Consider the following 24,483-nt stretch of genomic DNA (forward strand, 5'->3'; position numbering starts at 1 on the left):
TATTGTCAAGATTATTTTATATGATCATTTAATTATATAATGATTTTTTAAGCGGTGTTTCATTTACATCACCATATATTACCCAAGCCTGTTAGACTGTCCTGCCGAAGTAATTTTCACACGTCCTACCATACTATGCTGTGAAAGTTGAGTCTTGGGTTTTTTTTTTTTTAATTTATTTATTTTAGAGTAGAACTTCAAATGTATTTTCAGGCAGCTTAGATAACTGAAATGCTGTGTGAGCTTACTCACCCTGAGAATTACTTTCCACTCCCTAGGTACACACATGGTAAATTCACAATGCCCAGAATTCTTGTGGCAATTTTTTTTGAAACTCTTCTATGTTGTTTCATGGTTTTCTGTTTAGTATTCTGATCAGGCTCACTTACCGTGTTGTGTCTGTTAGGATACTTTAAGCAAAAAAGACATTTTATTAAATTATTTAACAGGAAGTCTGGAGGCAACCCCCAAGGCTGCTTCAGCTGGCTGAGAACTGATGTCTTTGCCACTGTAGTCAGCACTTTTTCTTTTTTTTTTACCTTCTGGTTGTAAAAAGGCTGCCGTAGCTCCATGCATGGTGATGACTTTGAAGACTTTAAAGGGGTCAGAAGTGCTCTTTTCTTCAGTGGCTTATTGCTTTTCTGGAACTCTGCCCAGCAGACTTTCTCTGATAGTCCCTGGGCCAGAACAAAGTTGTGGCTCTCTGTGACCATGATGACCAAGGCTGGGAAAATGAGTTTCTCTTGGGGCAGTCAGGACTTACCTCAGGGACCAGGCACTGCACCCAAAATGAGATCTGTCAGAAAGGAGCAAGAGAGGGTGGTTTTTTGCAATACCGAGAAGGGTGTACCTCCTTCAGGTGTGCCTAGAGGCATCCCACAGAATCGTAGAGTCCAGAGGACTGAGCGTAAAACGTAGTAACTGTCAGTGTCCAGATACGTCAGACAACCTTATCATTCCTTACCATTACATGCCATTCTGTCACCAGCTAGAAGCTGATGTGTTTTCCAAAAATTGCAGAATTTGCTGTTATATTTGTCATGAGCGTGGATTCAGGAACCAAACAAATTACCCTGACATTGGTTGGGAAAATGTGTACATGCCATACCGACACAAACACGGGGTGTTTGGTTCTCTTTTTGGAACGCTGATAGGCTGAGGCCACAGGGGCCGTTAAATTAGTGAATCTTCTACTTCAAGGTTACGTACTTAACACCTTTTTAAAAAGATTTTGCTTATTTATTTGAGAGGGAGAGAGAGAGCGCGTACGCACACAAGCAGGGGGGAGGCACAGAGGGAGAAGCAGGCTCCCCACTGAGCAGGGAGCCTGATGGCGTGAGGCTCGATCCCAGGACCCCGGGATCATGACCTGAGCCAAAGGCAGGCACTTAACTGACTGAGCCACCCAGGCGCCCCTATTACTCTTGCCCAGGGACATAACGGACTGTGTGCCATCAGCCATGTACGGGAATGGATCTGCCGCAAGCTGCAGGTATCAGTCATTGTATCGTTACAGGAAAAGTTGATCTATGTCCAACAGTCAACAACACAGAGCCATTAACTGTATCTTTCAAAAGAGTGGTCCTTCCAAGTGTCATCCTTGACAGCACATAGCTTTTTTCTACCAAGTTCAGAAAGTCCGACCTGCTGCTCAGTGGCCACCCAGGCTCCATTGTTTTGAGGCCACGGCTGCAAGACAAAGATCCAGGGCAGGGAACAAAGTCCACTGCCTGAGTAATCCCTAAGAGAGACGCTCTTCAAGATTAGTAGCTTCAAGACAGCAGGGAGCAGATAAAAGAAAAGCCCATCTCTGCACAGAGCAGTGAGAACCAAAACTCAGTCCTCGGCAACTTGGAAGCAGAGTTGGTGTCGCTGGGTGGGACAGTTGGTGGCTGATTCCCGGGGCGGGGACAGGCAAGGGGTGAGAAATGGAACATGTGGTTCTTCTTGTCTAATATGCAGCATGGGCTTCCCTCCAGAGAGGACAGCTTCTTCCCTGGCCTCCAGAGGAACGAAGTACGAAGTCCTGTGCTCTCCATCTCCACACGGCCTCCGGGCGAATGGTGAGCTGGGGCGGACAGCAGAAGCGTCCTTGGTCACTTCAGGAAGCTCAGATGGCTTCATCCAGGGCTGTAATTTTCACAACTTGCAATAGCTCTTGACTCCTGAGAAAGTTCTTGGTTGAAATTTCATGCCTGTAAAGCTGGAGGCAATAAAGGGCAGATGATGGGGTTTGAGTGAAAGAACAGTTTTACGCCCATCACATGGTGCTTGCTGGCGGCCGCACGTGGTAACCTCACGCTTTCACTCCCTGGGGGGAGGACACCGTGGGTCCCAGGTGGCCTTCTCTGTGGCCAGGGCCGAGCGAGGGGTGTTCAGTGAGCAAAGAATGTGTGTTCATGCATCACTCACTGCCGGGGCCTATGTGTCTGCTTTCGCCTCTGGAACCCCTGGCTTTCCAGGGCCATCAGAGGACTTCCCAGTGAGCCTGGTAAATAAGACCAGCTTGAGTGTCTGATGCCACAGCGAGGATAAATATGTTGTTTGAGGACGGCTCCTGTTTCATATGCAGTTCGGGGTACAAGAACCTGCCATCTTCGAGAGCTGTTTTAGACTAAATTTCAAAGCGAGACAAACCCACGGTGATTAATGGGGCTTATTCCGATCTCCTGCCAACTAGATTTTTAAGAAGCTTAATTTCAGATGGGTCCTGTAGAGGTTTTTAAATGTCTTAGGATTTGGTTCTCTTCCGCCTTAAGAGACCTCTGTAGATGAAGCTCTGTAGCTATTAGGACTGATCAGAAATTAGTTGATTAGGTGGAATACGGTACCATGATCATGGTTTAGAGGATTAGTCAGAGCATGTTTTAATTAAATGAACACTGTATGACAGCTAGTTAGCTTTCTTCTTCTTTTTCTTCTTCCCTTTTAATTTTTACTTCCATTTCCAACAAGGGTCTGCCCAGCCTTCCTAGAGCTCTGCAGCAAAACTTGGCCGTGGGAGGCTGGTTATCAGCAGGTGCGGGGGATGGAAGTGCCCAGGGTGGTGGAGGGAATCCCACCTAGGCTGGCCTGGGCGGGTTTCTCCTGCCCTAAAGGCAGAGGGCCAGCCTGTTTCAGGTGCCTCCCATGTCTTGAGGGAGTCCAGGCTTCCCGGGCAGGCTGGGTCTTCTTCCACAGGACCCTGCTGTGTTGGGGCCTCATTCCAAAGGCTTTAGACTTGACTAGACAAATCGGGCTTCACAGCCGTGGGAGAGAAAGAGCGACACAGCCCAGACTGGGTCCCTACATGACGGATGGATCCTGGGACTCGACTCAGCTTGAGATGTGACAGGGAATGGGAAACAGGATCTTCTAGAGAAGTAGTTTTTTAACCTCTGTGCTCTGTGCTTATCAGAATGCAGTGGACAATTCCAGAGCTCCTCGGATGAGTCTGATACACCTCCCTAATAGAGGACTGACGTCCCTCTGTCTTCTGCAAAGTTTCTTAAAATGAGGCCCAAGAACAACCTCGCATCAGCATCACCTGGGAAAAGGGGGAGCTTCTAAAATCAGGTCCTCAGGCATCACTTGGACCTACTCCAGGGGCCAGGGCCAAGGCGTGTTCACATGCCCTTCGGAGAGTCTGACACTGACTCTCCAGACTTCGTGGGGGTCAGGAGCCAAAGCACACTGGCATCTTGAGTGAAGCGTATGTGCCCAGGAGGTGCCCACACCCGGGTTGGCTGCAGCCTGGCAGGTGCCCTGGCTAGACCGCTTGTGTGGGCTATGGCAGCTCCTGGGGGACCGCTGTGGCAGGCCTCCAGAACACATGCAAACAACAGACCCCCCGTTTTTCCCCTATTGAAATGGAAACAACGTAAGTGTATCTGTGGGTGAGCTCAAGGGGGCCAGCGTGCATCCGGGGCCTCTCTGGGGTCACCTGCTGGTCAGAGCCTTCGTCCCAGTGTCCCGTGTGTTAACATCTCCTGCTCACACGTCTCCAAACACAGGCAGCGAGCAAAGGGGCTGGGAAGTGACAAAATCACTTGAATCTATTTCAAGGTTTTTGAACATCCGGCCTCGGGCTCCCGGTCACCCTCACTCAGCCTGCAGGTGTGCGTGGAGGCTGGCACACCGTCAGGGGCTCGGTGTGCGCGACACCGCGGTCCGCGCAGCCCCGGGCTCCTCCCCGCGCGGTTCCGTCTCCCTGGCCTGTGGTGTGTGCTTTCACAGAGGATGGAGACGTGCCACGTCCCTCTTTCCTGGAGTTAAAAAGCAAGTCGTGACACCTCAGGCCACTTCTCCCCATCTCATCCCCCTCCCCCTTGGTTGAGGACAGAACCGCCTCCTTTTCTGCGTCTGGAGAAGCTGATTGGATTTGAAGCCACACGTTCGCTCCGTGGGTAACCCAGGCAGACTCCTCGACTCAAGAATGTGGGAAAACAGCACCGGGAAAGCCCCAACCGCAGGGGAAGGACATAATGCAGGGAAAAGAAACTTCTCATGAACTAGAAAAACACAAAGTAGAGAGGATTATATCAAGCTTGATCTTCAAAAAATAGACATCTCCAAGAATACTGATGAACCGAAATAAAAACCATGATTAAATAGTATTAGGGAAAAAAGCACAGATATTACTCTAGATCCAGTAGAGCTCGGAAAGACATAAGAAAATTGTAAGTACACTTTTATGCAAATAGATGCGACAGAATTATGTGGAATGGATAGTTTTTTTAGGAACGTGGAATTGAAAATTACCAGAATCACTCAAGAAATAAAAAGTAGGAATAAATACAAACCACAAAAGAACGTTTCGGCAATAAAAAGTTTGCCACAAATGGACAAGGCTTAGGTGGGTTTGTGTAAAACACAGGCTGGTTTAAAGAACAGGAAAAGAGGGAAATCTGTCCCATTTGTTTCACGAGGTCGGGAGTACCTTGCTGTGCAGTTGGAAAAGGAAGGCATAAGAACAGAAACTCGGAGACCAATCATGGTTATGGTTGTAGATTCAAAAGACGTCAACCAAATACTCACAAATCTAATATAGCTCTACTTAAAAGAAAAAAATAATAGAGTTTATTTTAGGACTACAAGTATGAGCAGTGGAAACTGTTTTAATACAATTTACCTTCTCAGTGGATTAAAGAAGAAAAGCTAGGGCGCCTGGGTGATTCCATTGGCTGAGTGTCTGACTCTCTGTTTCAGCTCAGGTCACGATCTCGGCATTGTGAGATCCAGCCGCCCCCTGGACTCCCTGCTCAGCCTGGAGCCTGCTTGGGATTCTCTGTCTCTCTCTCCCTCTGCCCTTCCCCCTACTCGCACACATGCACACGTTCTCTCTCTCTCAAATAAATAAACTCTTTTATAAAAATAAACTAGAAAAGCTATATGACCACCTTAATAGATGGAAGGAGGAAAAAAAATCAGTAAAATTTAGCACTTAAAAGGGAATTTCCTTAACCTGATTAAAAGTATCGATAAAACATCCTCAGTAGCATTATGCTTAATGACGAACATTACTCACATGGACACTGAAGACGGGATAGAGGCAGGGATGTTCTCTACTCCTGTTTTTTGAAATCGCATATCATGCCACAGGCCATCACCCGCGCCTTATTAAGACAGGAAATGTAATACAGGTAAGAAATAGAAAGAAAAGGACAAAATACGGATGCACTGATCCGTGGAAAATCCAAGAGAACCTACAAACTGTCAGAACAAAGAAGGGAGCCCAGTGAGGTTGCCGAGCCCAGCGTCCGCCTACAGAGACAAGCAGCAACGCTGGCCAGTTAGGAAACAGGACGGCAGACCCCAGTGTTTAGAATGTAGTTAGGAATAAAGGCAATGCAAACTTTACTGGAGAAAATTAGAAAAGTACAAAACACCGCCGAAGAAGGCAGTGCCTGGCCGACTCCCTTGGTGCGGCCTGCGACTCCTGATCTCAGGATCCTGAGTTCAAGCCCCACACTGGGTTGTAGACATTGCTTAAAAACAAAACAAAACAAAACAAAAGCAAGCCAAAAAAACGTAATTGAAGGTCCCCAAAAAACTCCACTCACTATTACAAAGACATGAATTCTCTTCAAATTAACATGGGAATTGAGTACAATGTCATACGGTGCTTTTCTCGGGAAATCTCAAGGACTGACCTTTACATTCAAAAGGAAAGGCCCACGGCCCCAAAGAGCCAATAAAAGTCTTGAAGAACAACACGTCATCGTGGGCAGCCTCCCTTGTCAGACGTGAGAACTTACTTCCCGATAAGGCAGCGTGGCGTGAATGCAGGTTTGCATGAGCAGAAGGGGAACCAGAAATAGAAGCCTGCACGTAAAAAATGCTGTGTGACAAGCAGTGACATTACGATTCCGGGAGGAAGTAATGAGCTATTAAGTGGTGCTGAGACAACAGATCACCCACGTAGGAAAGATGAGACGCCTTCGTCCTACCGTTCAAGAGAGCACATGTGAGTAGGCGGAGAACGTAAATGTGGAACATATTTGTAAGAGTTTAAACATCTGGAAGAATGTCAGCGCACGTACATCGGCGACCTCGGGCCACGAGAACATTTCCCCAGGGCCACAGTTTGAAAATCCAACTTAAAATATACGTTTGACAGAAGACGTCATGAATAAAACCAAAGGATCTGCCACAGGCTTGGAAAAGACTGTTATAGTGCGTCCGGTGGACAAGGATGATGTCCAGAATATACAAATAGCTGTCATCGAAACCCTAAATCGAGAAGTTAGACCAAAACTACGAGCAGGCAGTTAACAGAAGAAACCCTCCCACTTGACCCTTAGCTTTGCAAACCCAGAAACTTTCACTTTTTGCTTGTTTATTTGCTTTCCTTTGTTTTGTTGTCAGCAAACCAAAGCTAGATCTGTCTCTCAGGGGCAGACTCCAACTGAATTCGCAGATTGAGTGAACCCAGAACACCAGCTTAATAATTTGTAAAGAGAAACACGTAGGACAGCTCCTAGAACTCTGAAATCCCATGGCCTTGCCTGAGCCTGGTGGTGTTTCCTCCCTGAGCCGGTCCACGGGAAGCAGAGACACGGCTGGGGGTGGGTTGTGGGCGCACGGTGAGAAGTGTCCACTGCAGAAACGAACATCCAAGGTTTCCGTGGCCAGCAGCTTTCCTCCGGCTCGGGACTCCAGCTTGTAATCAGAATACAGGCTGCGTGTTATGCTCAGGTTCGTGGGGTCTGCACACCCCTCTCTTGGGACTGGCTGGAAGTGCCCCGCGGGCTTTGCAGAGGGGCTGGGCAACTCTGAGCCCCCGGAGATCAGACAATGCCAACGTGGGCTTGACATGGTTGGAAACGTTGCTTTTTTATCTTTTAAGGTGTGTATATTTCCCGTCTCTTCCATCCTAGAAACCAGTCTTTAGGCTAACATAGAGTAATGCTTAATTACTTATTTAATTACTAAATTAATTACTATTCAGCCAACTTGCTCAGTATTTTCCTTACAAAATCTGAGTTGGGCGGACATATCAGGGAGACGGAGCATGTTAGCCCAGCGTTTCTTCCCTCCTGTCACCCTCCGTTTGGCCGCCATGCCCGTCTCACTAAGGGCAGCCTTGCTCTGTACCTTATAGATATCCTGGAACTCTCTCTCCTTTATTGAAGCGTCCTCCTCTGCCCCCCTTCCCTGCCATCCGCTGAGATTTTCCTGCAGCCCTAGGAATCCTTCTTCCCCTGAGTGACCATGCGGTCCTCCCCCAGATTGCCACGTGTGTTAGTCTGTCTCATGCCTGTCACACTGGCCTCAACGGCAAGCTCCTAGAGAAGTCTTCATGCCAACCGCCACGTGCCGATGACAGGCATCAGCTGTGCAGAACCACCAAATGTATATTACACCCCTGAGTTAGAATTACAGTGGCCTTCTTTTTCATACATTTTTATTTGATTTTTCTAATAACCGTGCAAGATCATGAGAGCCATCTTCGCAGATGACACTCAGTAACCAAGGCTACCACAGGCCCTTTGCGGAAATACCAGACCAGCCCGGATGGTGGTGAGCCGTGGCATGCTGGGGGGTGGGAGAGTAGAAAACACACATGATTCAACTCCTGCATTCCCAAACAGAGCCTCTCTCTTCCCCGTGCATTTGGGGGTGCATTCAAAGCAGTGCCCAGGGTTCTTTGATCTACTTTGTGTTCAACCCCAGATATAACCCCCATGTCAGAACGAGTCTGCCCCAGAGACAAATTCATTCTTCAGAAGGGCTCAGGAACACGTGGGCATTGAGATCGGACATTTTTTCCATCTCCAGCCCCTCAGGAAAGAGTTCAGATACTGATACCCGTGTGGTCACAGAGAAATTTTAAAACTAAAGACCTAAAAAAGAAAACCTCTGTGTCCAGTTTTTAAAGTCTGCATTTTACTAATTAGGAAGTCACCCAAATGACCACTCTAGTACCAGACCCGTGGACACTCAGGCGACCTTGCGTCCCCAGCGTGTGACCCAGCGCCGCTTTGCGCGTCCCCGGGCACCCACGGCTTCCAGGCCCGTCAGCCGCAAACCCGTCCCACCCCGGGCTTGGAGGGAGCTGCGGTCCGTCGCCCGCTTCCCGGGAAAGCTCCATTGTGAACGTGCCCGGCAGCCCAGTCCCTGGGGTGCTGCTGTATGGGGCCTTCTTTCACTCGCTCTGCAGTCGTGAAGACGGCTTGGCACGGGTGGGAGTCTTTAAAGGCAAGATTTATTCCGTTTCTTTTTAAAGAAATTCTGCGCTCCCCCCTCCCCCTTCTCTTGGCTCCGCGTGAGGAGTTCGGATCTGAATCCATACGCGTCCGTGCGCACAGACCCTCGCAGCTCATGGGGTGTAAGATAGTTCTCAGTTGCGGCTCGTTATCCCTTTTGCCTTAAAAAACGGGATGCCTCCTGGCTGCCAAGTCCTGGCGGAACTTGGTGCCTTATGAATATGCAGGCGAGTTTTCATCAAACGATGTGGAAGCAGCAGCCCTTTGTGTCCTGGGAAAAACGTTCCCGGGGCCCTCCTGAGACTTCCCAGCCTCGCGGAGCACGAGGCTTCCCGTGGAGAAGAGAAAGCCGAGAGGGTAGGGCATGACTGGATCGGCGAAGTGGATGACGCCTCGAGGAGGAAAGGTGCTTCCCTGGTTTAGTCCCCCCAGGGCCCCGGCGGCCAGTGCTCTGGGAGCCGGACCTCCGGGAGCCGGGGAGCCGGGGTGCGCGTGGCCTGCCCCACTCAGCGCTACGCACTGGACCGCGTGGCCCCTGGCCGCGGAGGGCATCACTCTTCTCAGGCATGACAGATTGCATCCGGGGAAGGACCGCCGTCAGGAATGTGTTCACAGCTGAACCTTGCACACCCTCCCTTAATCCAACGATTGGCTGATTCTGAAAATGGAAAGGAAAGGAGTGACAGCAAAACTGGCCTGTCTCCTTGTCATTAAAGACGCGGCTGCCGGGAGCCATAATGAGGTCCCATATCAATTCCAGAATGCATTTTTGTTCCCCAGACGGCAGTGACGGGTAGATGATGCGGTTTTCTCATGATTAATGACAGTCGGGCTATGCAGATAACCAGAATAAACAAAAGAGGTCCATCTCGTGATTCTGACCTAATTGCTTCTTAATTGCACGGCTTTTCTTGCTTCTTTAGAGAATGTGCGCCTCTGAAGTCGTTTTCCCAGTCAGGAGGGAAGACGAGTGTCTCATTTTCCTCTCGATGTCCTTGTTCATGTGGAACTGCTGGCCGTTGTCCGTGAGCTGCTCACTCAGCCACTTTAGTCCCTAACCGCGTAAATGCTTTTAGCCGTGGCTGAGCTTAAAGGTGACTTTTTAAAGAAATCTTTGCGCTTTTCCCACCGATTTGCCATTCAGGGTAGATGCCTTTAATTCTGGAAGCGGATCCCTCACAGCGGTGGCAGGTAAAACAAGGTTCTCAGAGTGTCTTGGCGCCGTGGAAGGCTTCCAGCGGCTTCGGTGCTGGTGGCAGCGAGCTTCCCTGCGTGAGGGCAGGGACCGCCTGTCGGTGCCAGAGGCCAGCATGGCCGGACCTCCTTGTGGGTGCCACGGACGGCTCCCGCCCTGCCGCAGGCTCACAGCAAAAATCCCTGACTCTTCCCACCCTGACTACGAAAACACTGAAAACGGTTTCCCTCGGGGCAAAGATGCTTGACGGTCTCCCCAGCCTTTTTTCCAAGCGGGTGTCCTTGGTGCCACCATTTTGGAAACTCTCCGAATGCACTGAAACCCCAAGTTGATGGCTGCCCAGTGGTCCTGACAGGCGGGGAGCCTGCCGCAGAGTTACCGCCCTGTGTCCGGCACCATCCCCTCCCCCCTGGCGTGTTCTCTGGGTCCCTACAGCCCGCCTCAGAGGGTCCCTCAGGAAGGTCTCTGCTGAGGTGGTGCCCCCTTCCTGGGTCTTTCTGCCTCTGGTGTGGGATACTCTAGCGTCTTGAGCCTCCGGCTGGCACAGCCCTATTTGTCAAAAGAGCCATTCCGTGTCCTGGCAGTCTGTGTCTGTTTGTGGAGAACAGCCTGGACAGCTGCCTTGTGTTGGTCTGCCCGTAGTTTCTCCCCGGCCGCCCCGCATCAGCTTCGTGCAGAGGCAGTCGCGGGGTTCCTTCAGCTCCTTAAATGAAGGGTGAGAGCGGGCGGGCTCGGGAGCCCCCGCGCCCTCACCCTGCCCCAGCCTGGCAGGGTGACAGACGTGTGTCCCGCTGCCTTGGTAGAGGGGTGGGAGGAGAGCGGTCAGCGGGACAGAGGCAGGTTCCACACACAGCTTTGCCGAGAACCGCAGAAGCCCCGCGTGCTGCTGAGGAAACGAGAAAAGAACATCGACCCGCAGTCGGTTCCAGCCCTCAGAAATACCCACTGCGGACGGTGAAAAGCACATCTCTGAGGTGTGTCTGTATGTGAGAGTAAATGGGACTTCACTGTTTTAAAACACGCTCCTTTTTTTTTTTTCAGCGTTAGAAAGATGTTCTCAATATGTTACTTTCCGCCGAAATCATCTTCTCGAGTGTAGCTCCGGTTGTGTTTTCCTGTTTCCTTATGTCCGTTGTCACTTCCTCTCAGAACAGGCCGGTCCCTCCTACGGATCACCCGTTCGTCCGAATACGTCCGCCGTGGCCGGTCGGGCTCTGCCTGTGCTCCCCAGAACCTTCCCGAGGCCGGGCCGGGTTCTCCGTTCAGAGAACGGTCTCTGCTCTTCCCTCAGGTGTCAGCGGAAGCAGTGGCGGGTGGACCTGCCGGCCACCAGCGTGGTGATCACCTTCCACAACGAAGCCAGGTCGGCCTTGCTGAGGACCGTGGTCAGGTGAGGGCAGATGAGCCCCCCCGCCCCCGCCGCCGCCATTGCCTGCCTGCTGCACCGTATGGGAGGCGTCCCTGGTAGGGGTGCTGGACACGGTCCCGTGTCCCGAGCACACTCGGGCCAGAGTTGTCTGGGGTTGGGGGGGGCGGCGGGGGGAGACAGGCAGGCAGGTCCCCTGACCCCAGCAGTGGCCGATGGCGTCTGCAGCCAAGGTCTGGGACCAGCGTGTGAGAATTCCCCAACCCAAATGATACCCCTTAAATGCCTCCAACCTTTATCTTTCTCTTTCCTCAGTGTGCTCAAGAAAAGCCCACCCCACCTCATAAAAGAGATCATCTTGGTGGATGACTACAGCAATGACCGTAAGTACCAAGTTGGCTTCCTCCCCGATGCCTGGCCCGTCTCCCGGACGCCAGCTTCCCTTAGCGTGGCTGCTAGTGACGCGCTTCCCGGGACGGCCAGAGATCAGGGCCCGCAGAAGAAGGGGTGCCTCTTTGATGCCCCAGGAGATCCTCCGCCCACAGATGACCGAGATTCACGATACTTGAGTGCGAAGCCCTTGTAAATGGGGTTCCAAGTGTTCCGCTTCTCTCTTTCCCTAGCTGAAGACGGGGCCCTCTTGGGGAAAATTGAGAAGGTGCGGGTTCTCAGAAATGATCGGCGAGAAGGTAAGACTCTTTCTTAATTCCGTACCAAGACTGTTGAATTCCGACTTTTCCCGAACCCAGCAATGACTTAAAGAAATATTTCAGCTCAAAGAACAATTAACTTTCCAGTCTTTTTGTCTGTCTCTCTCAACCAGAGCCTCTTGGGAGCCTCTCCCCGCAAAGCCTGGGGAGGATGTTCAAAGCTTAATTGAAATTGTTTGTATACTGGGGCAGGAGTTCAAATTACATTTTTATTTATGTATTTGGGAAATTGACTCCTCTCTTCCTTTTACCATGGAGGAAGGCTTATCAGTCCCTGGAGTAGTAGAGTTTAGAAGAAAAACAAAGATTTAGCAATGGGAAGTTGAATGACTCCATGCTCCAGGCATCTGATAAAATAAGGGATTCGAGTTTGACAGCCGCTGGAGGTGAGGCATCCCAAGAAGGAAGATAGTGCTGCAATTACATGCTTATTGGATTTAGCAAATGCCAGCTTCAAAACCTGCTGTCACTCTTATCTGCCGGAGTTGGGCTCATCAGTCGACTTTATTGGCAGTTATAAGAGAGACTCCAAAGGGGAAAGTATTACTTTGAAGTGTCTGGGAAGGAGACTAAAATCGCAGTATAATGAACCTCCCGTGCATCCGTGCTGTCGGAGGGCACGGCGGCTGGATTCTAGACTCCACCGTAGTCTGGAGACAGATGCTTTGAAACGTGCCGTTTTGGTTATTTGAGAAGGACTCTGTTGATTCTGGAGTGGTGGTGCCTGCGATCCCTGATCAATATGCACTCTTTCTTCTGGTCCCCTGGACAGTCCAGCAGTCAGTCTTAGCCTGAATTTCATCCGCGTTAAAGCGACTGAGCCTGTTAGGACCACGCCACCAGCACCATATTTCAACCAACTAAGGTCATCAGTCCAGATGTTCAGGATACGTAAACAAGGGGACCGGCTTGCTACTAAGCCAGCTCCATTTGCTGGACTCCCCATCCGTCTCCCAAGCTTAGAATAAGCCAAAACCTTGAGATCAGACTGAAAATCTTGCCTTACGTTTGCTTCCAGACAAAACGCTTCATAACTTTTTGAATTTAAACCCGAAGTGTCGGCTAGCACAGGGGGGAAAAAAGAAGAAGAAGAGGTGGAAAAGAGAGAAATTAGTTTTCATGTCGGCATTTTAGCCGTGACAGATCTCTTGCTGGCCTTGTCAGGGAGTGCCGTTAGCCTCAGAAATCGGTCCTTCTCAGTGCTTTAACTCAGCATCTTCATTTGGGTGAGAGCCCGCGTTGACACTTTATTTTGGAACAGGGTGAGGAGTGGCCGCGGGAAGGCAGAGGGTGGGACGCTGTTCGAAACAAATGAGTGTGCAATGGGTGAGCGAAAACACGCACACACACTAATGTCTACATGTGCTTGGCTGCTCATGTGCGTGTGTGTATCCCATATATTTGAACGTACAGACAGGTGCCTACGGTACTGCGACTAGATGACAGAGAAAATTAGTCACATAAAATACTATGGCAGCGAAGGAACGGCTTAGCTTTATTCAGTGCTGAGGGTTTTAGTGATTCTTCATCTCACTAGAATCAGCTGAGGAACTTCAGAGATGACCTTGGCGGGACTCCTGTGCCAAAGTCTGCATCCCTGGGGTAGTCACCAGCTGAAATCTCCTTTCTGCCCTCCGATGGTTCCGTTTCACCGACTGCTTGGGGCCTCCCCGTGCCTGAGGATCGGGCGGTCAGCCCAGGATTTGTGGGGAGGTGCTCACCAGCCTGAGGGGCTGCCCTCCTTTCCGGGATCTCCTCCTTCCATTTCCGGCCACTCTGGAGACCCCGGACTCTGTCCTCTGACACCACAACCCAAAAAGGTGGTGTTGCGGTGGGTCATGGAGTAACCTCATGGGAAACGCCACCGGCACGGGCCCTCCACTCTGTGATTCTCTCCTTCTAAGGGTTGAGCCCTGTCCCGTCTCTGCCTGCTTCTGCTCTCTGGCCCTTTCCGGTACTAGAAGCCTTCGTCTCTTTTCCCTCCCATGGCGCACAGCTCTGTAAGAACCATGGAAAACCCATTTTGACTGCAATGTATGAAGGAACTGAAAACACTGGCCCATACCAGGGGATGCCAGAAACCACGGGTTGTACGGGAGCCTCTTTAGACTGTTTCTTCCCAACGAGGTTTAAGTTCTACATCAGGCACCGTAAGAGACGAATGACAATAATGGTAAAACAGGAGTCATAGCAGTACACTACAGAAAAGTTAGGTGAACGCGGTCCCCCTCAAAATACCTGATCCTACGGCACTCACCCTTCTCGTGCTGACGGGGTGATGAAATGCCCACGTGATGAGGGGAAGTGACTCGAGTGACAGAGATGTGGTAACATAGTGTCAGGCTACAGCGGGCCTTCTGAGGGGAGGTCACCTGCTTCCAGCCTACAGTTGACCGTGGATAACTGAAACTGTGTTATCCACGCGGAACCACAGGCAAGGTGGGGGGCCATCTAGGGCCCGGCATCCGTGGCGAAAGCCGCTGATGACGACTGCCCTGCCCGGTGACGCAGACAGCACTTGGGCTAAGACTTCGCATGATCGTAGAAACCCTGCTTTAGGCACAGATCACAAGTATATAAGTGGTATTAATTTGACCAATTGGTTCCATATCTTTTACCCAAAAGCCAGTCACTGGGGGTTCGCCCTGGATGCTGTTGGGCTGCGCGAGGTCGTAGGAAGACAAAGATATTTTCAGCGCTGCTCTCACTGCGTTACCGCCACTGACATCGGTCCCTTCAGCCCCTGGAAGTGTCTGAGTAACACCTTCCATGGCCCAGTTAATTATAAAACTGTGGCTGTGTCACGGGAAAATAGTTGTAAAAGTCCCACACCCGGGTGGCTTGACGGAGGACAGTTCAGCTGCGTAAAGGGCTGTCTCAGAGGGCAGGCGTTCTGAGAAGGTCGTCTTCCCGGGCACCCAGTTCACTTCGGAGGAGGAAGTGCCGATGTTCTGTCCTGTACTGATGTTCCCACCCTGGATCGCAGGGGCCCGCAGAGCCGCTTGGGGTCCACGCCGGGGGCTGGAAGACACCACGGCCTTTTTCTCAGATACCCTGACGCGCTTTTGAAATCCCTTCCGCAGGCCTGATGCGCTCGCGGGTCCGGGGGGCCGACGCGGCCCAGGCCACGGTGCTGACGTTCCTGGACAGCCACTGTGAGTGCAACGAGCACTGGCTGGAGCCCCTCCTGGAGAGGGTGGCCGAGGTGAGGCGTGGGGCTCGCGCTGCGGTTTGCCTTGATGCCAGAGAGGGGGAAGGTCCACACTTGGGCATCGGTTCAAGGAGTGTTTTATTCACTGTGGGAATCTGTGGCTGGGGAGAAAGCACCTGGCAGGCGGGAGGCACGGATCAGCAGAGGCTGGCGAGAGCCTGATTCGTCTGATGTAACCCTTTTCTTTCCCTTCGGAGGACCTTCCTCCCCTGCCTGCCGCTTTGCAGCCAACCCTTGGAGCTCAGACCAGCGCTGGGCCTCCAGCAAGTGCAAGCCGGGCGTTGGCTGCCTGAGACCTGGGGGGCCAGGCTATGTCTCCCGCCTGCTATTAGCTGAGAAACCCAGCCTGCGGGCTTGTGGCGGGATAGGGGCCCGCCACCACCCCGTTGACCCTTTGAGGCTATCAGGGTGACCCGTGGCTCGGTCCGTGAACCTCGGTCTCCAGAAACATCGCCAGTGGCATTCCTTTTGGCCTGTTGCCATGTCTCTTGCCTTTTTCTTGTTCTGTTGACTTTCTTTCCTCCCGACTGAGAAAGTGTTTCTTTGGGGTGATGAAGCAAACTTAAAGTACTAGAGAAATAGGAAATGCACAAGTCATGCCTTTTGCAAGTCAATTGTGACGAGGACGTAGCCGACAGATAGTGAGTCATGAGATACTAACTAACCACCAGCTACTAGTAATTATGATGCGACGGTAGTGTGGTTCTGTACACTCATAGTGACAGTATGATATTCAGACCTCTCTGCTACCCACACGTTAGACACGTTACCTATTACCTGGGATCTGGCTGTTACCCCCATTTGACGTGAGAAGGACTTGGGGTCCAGGGAACTTGGATAACACATCCAAAATTCTTACAGGAGGCAGAGCCAAGAAGGCAAAGCCGGTCCTAGCCCATCCCTCACTGAGCCCTCTGGCACATCCCACCCACCTAGCTGAAGGAGGAAACCCCTGGAAACCCCACCCCCCTGTAGCCCCCCTCCCAACCTCTCCCGGGTGGGTCTTCACAGCACCAGGCTGCCCCCGGGGGGCAGAAGACACAGGGAAGCCACAGCCAAGATGCTAGTCTGTGCAGAGACCCCATGCCTCCACGGCAGGGACCACCACAAGCCTTTCCAGTACCCTCTCCCCAAGTCAGGATGGAAGGAGTGGAAAATTACAAAGCTCACTAAGTCCCGTCCTGTCAAAAGAAGTCAAAACAAAAGAAATGGACGTAAAAGCCGAGCATAGAGTGTTCTTCGACTCCTATCCCTAGGCCCAGGCAGAGCCGAACGAGAAAGGTCCGGCCCATGCTCAGGGCCCGCATGGGGGTTTCTTCCCCGTAAACTTGCACCTGGGGGTGCTGAAACTTGACACTGTTCTTACGTCTTCCTCTGACGTGTTCTGTTCCTGGCTCTGCAGATTCTGTTACTCGTTTGTTTCTCACAGTCTTTCTTCTGGTGAACATAGGTTCTCTAAGTGGCTCGAGGAAAGCATTTACTCTTTTGTTAACTAGCCACGTGGGGCAGTGCCTCTCACCAGCATCAAGCATCTGATTATCTGATTTTTTTAAGATTTTATTTATTTATCTGACAGACAGAGATCACAAATAGGCAGAGAGGCAGGCAGAGAGGGGGGGGAAGCAGGCTCCCTGTCGAGCAGAGAGCCCAATGCGGGGCTCGAACCCAGGACCCTGGGATCATGACCTGAGCTGAAGGCAGAGGCTTTAACCCACTGAGCCACCCAGGCACCCCAAGCATCTGATTTTAAACAGCGCAGGAAAGTTGAAAGGCCATGTGTTCCCAGACCACCAGAGAAGTGACTGTGGCAGAAAGAAATGCCTCCATCTAAGGGGGAATATGTTTTGTCGGGTGGACTCACAGGTGAGATGTTCTTCGAATCTGGGATTCTTGAGTCTCCTTGGGTTACCTTCGGCCATAGCCACACCCATGCGCTCCCCACCACGCGCACACACACGGGTTCCCGGCATTGTTGCATGGCTCCCTCCGCTGTGAGTCCTTCCCCAGCATTGACCGCAGTTCACAGAATAGGATGCTTAAGGACAGCGGAGCTTAGGTTCTGTCGGAAGGAGAGTAGCCCCGTGCTTGGAAGTTTGGGTGCTTGGGGAAGCAGAAGAGAATGCGGGGGACACACGGGGACAATCTTCACCATCAGCCCAGACAGCAGACACCGGAGGTGCCCCGCGGCCACGGCTGTGGGCTAGCAGGGAGCGATTCTCTGTGCCTGCTCCCTGTTGACCTCGCTTGGCCCAGAACAGACCCCGTCTGTGATGGCGGAGGGTGGGGCATGTGGGATGGGGAGCCCCAGAGCCTCCGCCGGCCTGGAGTGGCAGGTGGTGGGAGGGGTGGCAGGTGTCCCTGGTACTGCCAGACGCTGATGCCTGCCCCTGGTGGGGTGGGATGCTTTGTTTAGTTTGTGATCCTGACTCCCGTCTTTTGTTGATTTGTTTTTCAGGACAGGACGCGGGTAGTGTCCCCTATCATCGATGTCATTAATATGGACAACTTTCAGTACGTGGGGGCGTCCGCTGACTTGAAAGGCGGTAAGTGCCGCTCCCGGTCCAGCCTGCCTTGCTCCGGCTGTCCGTGTGACGGCTGATGACTGCTCCCGCTCACTGTCACAAGTGACAGTGACGGCCGCGTGCTCACCTCCAGCACGCGTGCCGCGAGCAAAGGTGGTCTCCGTGCCCGACAAGTAGACTTTCATAAAGAGAGAAAAATGGCCTCTTCCCTTAAAGAGCTTCCTGCGCTTCCTGTCCTCTTATCTCTGAACTTCTGTGGCTATGATGACATGTGTGGCTTAGTGCACACTCTGGTGTCATTTTCATCAGAGAAGATTAAATCTTCCCAAGTCGGAGGCCGGGACGAGGCGTCGCCCGAGCCGACAGGCGGTCTGTGCTGAGCGTCCCAGATCTCAGGGTTGCAGAGGCGAAGGGCTGGGCTCGCCTTCGCCTCCTCTCTGACCCCAGCACCGCTGACAGCCTGCGTCTCCCTGGTGGCAAAGCCGGGTCAGCCGGGTCGTCACCGGCTCCCGCCGACCACCCCCCCCACTCGTCACCCCTGCACCCGGCTGGTTGTGGATGCCTCCTCCCCACCCTGCCGACCCCCCACATCCTGCTTCGAGGGGCCGCACCGGCTTCCTGCCGGTCCCCACAGCCTCCGGATGAGCTCCTCTACGCCCCCAACCCAGGCCCCGTGAGCAACTCGTCTCACAGGCTCCACCTTCTCAAAAACCATCAGAGGCCCCGAAAACCGTCTGCTCACGTGGCGGCGTGTGTCAGCACTTGCTGAGAGTAGAGCCAAGAAATTGTTAAAACACAAGACGCTGCAAGTACATGTCCTCTTGTCCACCAGAACCGACACCACACGTTCTGCAGCTTCTGGAAAACCCCATCACGTGCTTTTGAAGGCAGGACGTGAACGAGGCATGCGAGGTCTTAATGTAATATCAGAGTAGCTTTGGTGGGACAGCCCCGCGAAGGGACCAGGCCTGGAGAAGCCCTGAGCTCGTGCCGCGCTTCGTGGTGCTAAGAGGGGCGCGGGGACCACACCAGTCCCCTCTAAGGAACTGGTCCCGTGGTGTCTGGCTCTTATGAGTTGTCCTTGTCTCCCTGGGACTGGGGACTGGCGGGGGCCCCGCAGCGAAGGCTGTGTGCTCTGAAACCCCGCTGGTTGCCAGCCACGCCTCTCAGAACACGGCCGAGAGCCAAGAGGCCAGCAAAGACGGCTCAGAACCGCTGAAAGAGATATCAAAGCCTTCACCTTCTGTTGGTGTAATCTCTTCACTGTTGATTCCTTACACCTGAGATCCGTGGTTGCTTTCCTAGCCGTGCAGCAGCCCGGTTTCTTTATGTGAAACAAGGGGCTTCAACTCCCCCCTTCTAACACTTTGAGCTGATTAGAGAAGGACGGACGGTAGTCGCGCAGACACAGCATCCACTGATAGTCTAGCATCAAAAATAGAAGACCGGAAGACTATAGAACCGGGCATGACCTCAGAAAACAGAGTGCCAAGACAGTCAGGGAGACCCGGGGTTTTGACCCCGCCTGCCATGTCACCGAGGGCTGGCCAGGTCACTTCCGGGCCTCAGCATGCCCATCCGAGCAGTGGGGAGATAGGAGCGCCAGCCACAGAGGGTAGCGGAGGGACGAGTAGCCAGCATGAGGTCAGCGACGTGCGTGAGCAGCTCCCCCATCCCAAGGCAGCAGAACAGGGTGGTCGTGGTGGGGGGATGCTCCTTACATCAGGACCCATAACATTCAGAAAAGATTCTCGCAAATGGTGAGAAGCTTTGGGGTTTTAAAGAGGACTGATCCCTAGTTATCAAGAAAGCAGTGTTCAGAATGTCTTCTTCCCCTGAGGATTTGCAAGAGCTGAGATTTGATGGCTCTCTTTTCCTGTAGCAGCTGCTCATTTGAGAGCCCGTGCAGGGACATAGATGCCCTGGGGTCGTGGTGGGGGGAGGGGGAGGAGGGGGGCAGTGCAGTTCTCCTGCTGGGTCGGAAGAAGAGGAGGTACAGATTTACTCCAGGAGCATTTTCTCAAATCTCTTTAGGAAAAATAATCAAGGATGATGTTTTTAGCAGATCCTCAAAACCTAATAAAGTCTGTCTCTTTGGACCAAATTAATAAAATAACAACGGTCATTCAAAAAATGCAGGTAACATTATGTCAACAGGCCCACTGGGGCCGTTGCATTGTCTGTTCATAACACAGGCAGGACACTTGTTGTTTCCCTGATTAAGTGGGCCTTCTGCCTCAGGGAGAGCCGAGCTCTTCAGGAAAAGCCTGTGTGGGGCCTGCCTCATTTTCCCCTCTGTGCTGCTGTCCCTGCCGCCCGGGCCCCCAGCGACTCGCTGCCTCTTTGCTAGCCCGCTGCACTTGGCAGTGACCGCTGGGAGACCTTTTTAGTCCCATGCCCTTGGTTGGGCCATAAAGGATCCTGTGTGGGCCCAGGAAACCTTCCAGCCCACGCCTCCCAGCCTGCCCTGTTCGAGCTGCAGACACGGGGGCTGGCAGGGCAGAGGAACGTCGACCTCGGAGCGAACTGAAGTCCAGGCTTAGGCACTGCCCAAGTCTGCCGACCAGCGGAAAGCCTGGTGGCACAGAGCTCAAGGTCAGATGGCCCTGGAGTAGTTCGGTTTGGCCGTCAGACCTTTGGGAATGCAGGGAGCCATCTGTCACCAAGAGTGGTCTCCTCGTGAGTCCCAGGAGCGCCAGCAGGTGGGGTGCACTGGCTCCATGCGGGGTGCCTTCTGCATAAGGGCGTACCTGGCAGCCTGGGCCAGGGGCCCACAGATGTCAGGAACCAGTCCAGGTACCCGGCCTAGGTTCTGCCGCCCCAGGGGCCTGTGGAGTCGAAGGGTGAATGAGGACGGCTGCCGTATGTCTTAGAAATCCCAACCTGCTGCCCACTTTGCCACTTCCTTTGGCTCATTTTCACCTGAAAGGGTCCCCTCTGTCGCCTCGCCCCCTGTGGTTTAGTGGCAGTCAAGGGTCCTGAGGGGGCCGAGTTGGCCGCCCAGGGAACCTGTGCTCTCATCCCTCCCTGGGTACTTTCACCCGGGACAGAGTGGGAGGCGTGGCGGCAGACTTGACTCTGTCCCACCCATTTGCTCCCTGCTCAGCAGCCCTCTGTTCCCTGTCAGAGAGATGCTCAGGCATTTGATTGTAGGAAAGGCTGACCCACATTTCCCGTTGGGGGTGAGCTTTTCGGGGAAGGAGTCGGTGTGCACCCCCCACGGCCGGCTCCCCGCCCCAGGCTCCCCCTCTGCTGCGGCTTTAGCGGTGGTGCTTTTACTTCATTGTTTTGCTGTGTGCGGTTTTCAGTGAGTCCAGTCCAAGCATCAAATACACCTGAGCCGTGAGGGACAGAGCTGCCAGGAGCACACTCCATTCTCGTCAGCACCCTAACGTTTTGTTTCTTTTCCGGCAGGTTTCGACTGGAACTTGGTCTTCAAATGGGATTACATGACCCCAGAGCAGAGGAGATCCCGGCAGGGGAACCCTGTCGCCCCCATAAAGTAAGTGCCAGGCATCCCTCAGGGTGCCCCTCGCAGGTAGGCCCTGGCTCTGGCCCCGTGTTTCCTAGAGACGTGCTTAGGCTCTTCATCTTCCTGCCCGCCGGCAACACCGTTTCCTCTGTCCCGGCTCCAGGAAGAGTTTCTGCCACCAGATCATAGACTAAAGTACTTTGAGTTTTCCTCAGACGGAGCCCATAGATGAACTATAGGAGGCAGATCTGCGAGTTCTGGGCGTTCCCTCACGTTTGTACGGTGGAGCGGTTTCCAGCAGGATGGGTCTTCAGGTTGAACTCGGAGACCAGGGAAAAGGGCAGGGCCGGGAGAGCCTGAGTCCCCCCTGCTGCCCTAACTGGTCCACTGCCTCCCTGGGCTGCCTCTGCTCGCCTGCTGGCCCATGGAGGAGAGAGCTTGGAGCCATTAACAGTCGGCTTTCAGGTCGTCAGGCCGTGCCCTGCTGAGGAGTTCAGGTTGGGAGTCAGGAGACAACCGTCTGTGGCTGGGCGTGAATGTGGGGTGTCTCTTCAGGCTAGACTCACAGTTAAGTGGCGGCGGTGCCCCAGGCTTCTGCCACTGACTTCCAACAGCGACAACCAACACTGACTCCCGGCAGTGGCCACCCACACTGGCCACCGGCACCAACATCACGGTGTACTCTAGACCGCCAGCACGCGACGCTGAGTTCTCAGGGCATCTACTGGGATGGAATTAGGGGCTCAGTTGACTCCCTCCCAGACTGAGGAGACACAAAGGTGGTGGGTCCCAGCTGACAGGAGGCACGGGCTCCAGGAGGAGGAGGAGGATGGCTGACATCGAGCATTTCCCAAGTGGGCTGAGAGCTTATGTGTCCTGTTTTTGGTAATCCACTAAGGAAACTGAGGCACAGAAAAGCCAAGTACCTGCTTGGCCGCTTGTCAGGGAGTGCCCCCAGCTCCAACAGTTACTCTCCCGGAGGGGACACTGGGTCCAGCCTCTTGCACTGTGGGAGTGTCCGAACAGGGCAGGGGGGAGGCATTAGAAGTCAGCAGTGGAAACGCAGAGTGAGGGCATCCTGAGCTCTGAGTGGGGAGCCGTGGCTGCACCGTGGTTTTTAAAGTTAGCTTATAGAACCGACCTTGGCGTTAGAATGCAGGAGCTCTAACCTTGACCTCTGGCCCGTCCCCCTCTTCCCTTCCACTGTCTCTGCCTTTTCAGAACCCCTATGATTGCCGGCGGGCTCTTCGTGATGGACAAGCTGTACTTCGAGGAGCTGGGGAAGTACGACATGATGATGGACGTGTGGGGAGGAGAGAACCTGGGTACGCGAGAGCCTGGGTCTGCGCTTTCCCGTTCTGAGGAAACCAGGGCCCTTTCCTGCCCACCAAGGGCATCGAGATGAAAAGTGGAAGCTTTGAAGAGGCTGTTAGGCCAGAGCTGGCCGTGTGCAGGGAGCCAGTTGGGAAAAAAAACACAGAACTGTAAAGGCCTTAGTCACCGTTCCCCGCTCGGCGTCAGCCCCCCAAACAAATATAAATAGCGTCCCTTCCACTGTGGTGTCTGGGCTGGGCGTTAAATCTGTCGCCCTACATTAGAGCACGGGATGCTAGAAGACGGGCACTGTCCTTGAAGGGAAAGGCAGACTCGTTAACGTCCTCTGGCTCCGAGGGTGTGGACAGCGAGCTTCCAAACACGGGGAAGCATTGCAGGCCGTGGGCTCTGTGTTCAACCGCGTGGGGTGGGAAACCAGCCCGGGCCGGCCCCGGAGGTAGACTGCACAGTGACGCTGGGAGTCCCGTGGCCGAGAGGCCGTGGCATTTAAGCCCTTCTTGACTGTTTTGTGAATGGTTCAAAATTGGCTTGATTTTTTTTGTTTCCATTTTTAATAACCCGTGCCAAGCAGTTTTCCTTAGGTTTAGGGACGATGAAATTTTGTAGACTTCAGTCTACATTACTAGCCGCGTCATATTTATTACGTTAAGATTAAAAAGACTCTTCTTATTTTGTTCTGTTGTTTGTTTAGGGTGTTTTGCCGGGGTTCTGAGCTGAGTCTCGCCAGCCACTGAGGCTGTGGAATTAATCACCCCGGCCCTGGGTGCGCGTGGCCTGGGAGAGAGTGGGGCAAGGACAAGGAGGGAAACATGTCAGTGTCACTTTTAGTAGTTCTTCCTGCGTCAGAAACTTGGATTTCTTTTTGTTTAAAAGAAAAATCTAGACTAGCCTCTTATTTTTCTCTGTTTTATGATGTTAAAGTTGGTGATAACATTTCCGCTGTGGAGAATTTGTCTGCCGTGGTTTGATGTTGAAACCTTCTCGAGGCTCAGTAAGCACCCTGGGACAAAGGACCGTGCATCAAACTCCTTTTGTTTTATTTAACGACACGTTGACAGGCAGGGAGGACTTGTATGAGAGTCTTGAGCATGAAAGGCTTCAGAAGGATTATTAACCCTCTGAGGAGAATTCTGAGTCACCCTCGCTCCGCACACATCTCCCCATGCCTCGCGGAGGCCCGGCCAGCCAGGACCCCCCAGTAGGACAGACGTCACTGGGGTGACCGTCTCCTGAAGCCGCCGTGTGGTTTTCAGAATGTGTGCTGTTAGCCGAAAGCATGGATTCGGCAGATGAGGTGACGGCCAACTTTGTGTCATGGGGTGATTAGTGTTGATTGAAGCATCAAAGGGGACATTCCACAGAGAGACCAGAGGGAGGGAGAGTTTTCTTAAATGACCTGGTTTGTTTGGTGGTGGTGGTGGTTTGGTTTTATATTCTTGCAGCTGTGCTCTCAGGGAGGCTCCCCAGAAGGACTTGAGGGGACTGGGGTCAGGGTGGGGTGGGGTGGGGCGGGAGGGGCTGGAGCACCCCTGCCTGGGCGCCGTCTGGCACCTTCCCTCCCCTTGCCTAGCTCAGTGAAGCCGCTCCGCTCCCCACTGTCTTCAGAGGTCAAGCAGGCACACGGGTTTCGGCAACAGGAGTCCCCGTCTGAGTCTTTCTTTCTGAAACTGCTCTGACTTTGTTTTCTGAGCGCTGGGTGCACACCAGCGGTGTCCAGCCTGCGTGGCCTGCGTGGGTGTGAGTCAGGAAAGAGGGAGTGCAGGGATGCGGGAGTGACATCCAAACCGTCTCCTCCAAGCACACCCTCTGCCCCACCGAGAAGCACCGCAGCTTCCGCTTTTCCCCCTGGTCGCTGGTCGGCAGCCTCCTGTAAGCAATTAAAAAGACAAAGAGTCAGATCCCAAGCCCCTGGGAGGCACAGGCTCAGGCTCCTTGGGCGTGTTTGTCCTCTGTGCATGTCCCCACAGCTTTGGGATAGAGGCTGC

At 53.0% G+C, this 24,483-nt stretch overlaps 1 protein-coding gene across 1 annotated transcript in view; it reads left to right on the forward strand.

The window, feature by feature from the left end:
- Window positions 1–24,483, forward strand: part of GALNT2 (polypeptide N-acetylgalactosaminyltransferase 2) — a 181,189-nt gene that overhangs the window by 135,845 nt on the left and 20,861 nt on the right. The window contains exons 4-10 of the mRNA XM_046026557.1: window positions 11,174–11,272; window positions 11,564–11,631; window positions 11,872–11,937; window positions 15,042–15,163; window positions 17,625–17,712; window positions 21,106–21,193; window positions 22,385–22,488. Coding sequence (XP_045882513.1) covers window positions 11,174–11,272; window positions 11,564–11,631; window positions 11,872–11,937; window positions 15,042–15,163; window positions 17,625–17,712; window positions 21,106–21,193; window positions 22,385–22,488 — 635 coding nt within the window. The remainder of the gene's footprint in view (window positions 1–11,173; window positions 11,273–11,563; window positions 11,632–11,871; window positions 11,938–15,041; window positions 15,164–17,624; window positions 17,713–21,105; window positions 21,194–22,384; window positions 22,489–24,483) is intronic.

This window comes from Meles meles, chromosome 13, assembly GCF_922984935.1.
Source record: "Meles meles chromosome 13, mMelMel3.1 paternal haplotype, whole genome shotgun sequence".
Classification (NCBI taxonomy): domain Eukaryota; kingdom Metazoa; phylum Chordata; class Mammalia; order Carnivora; family Mustelidae; genus Meles; species Meles meles.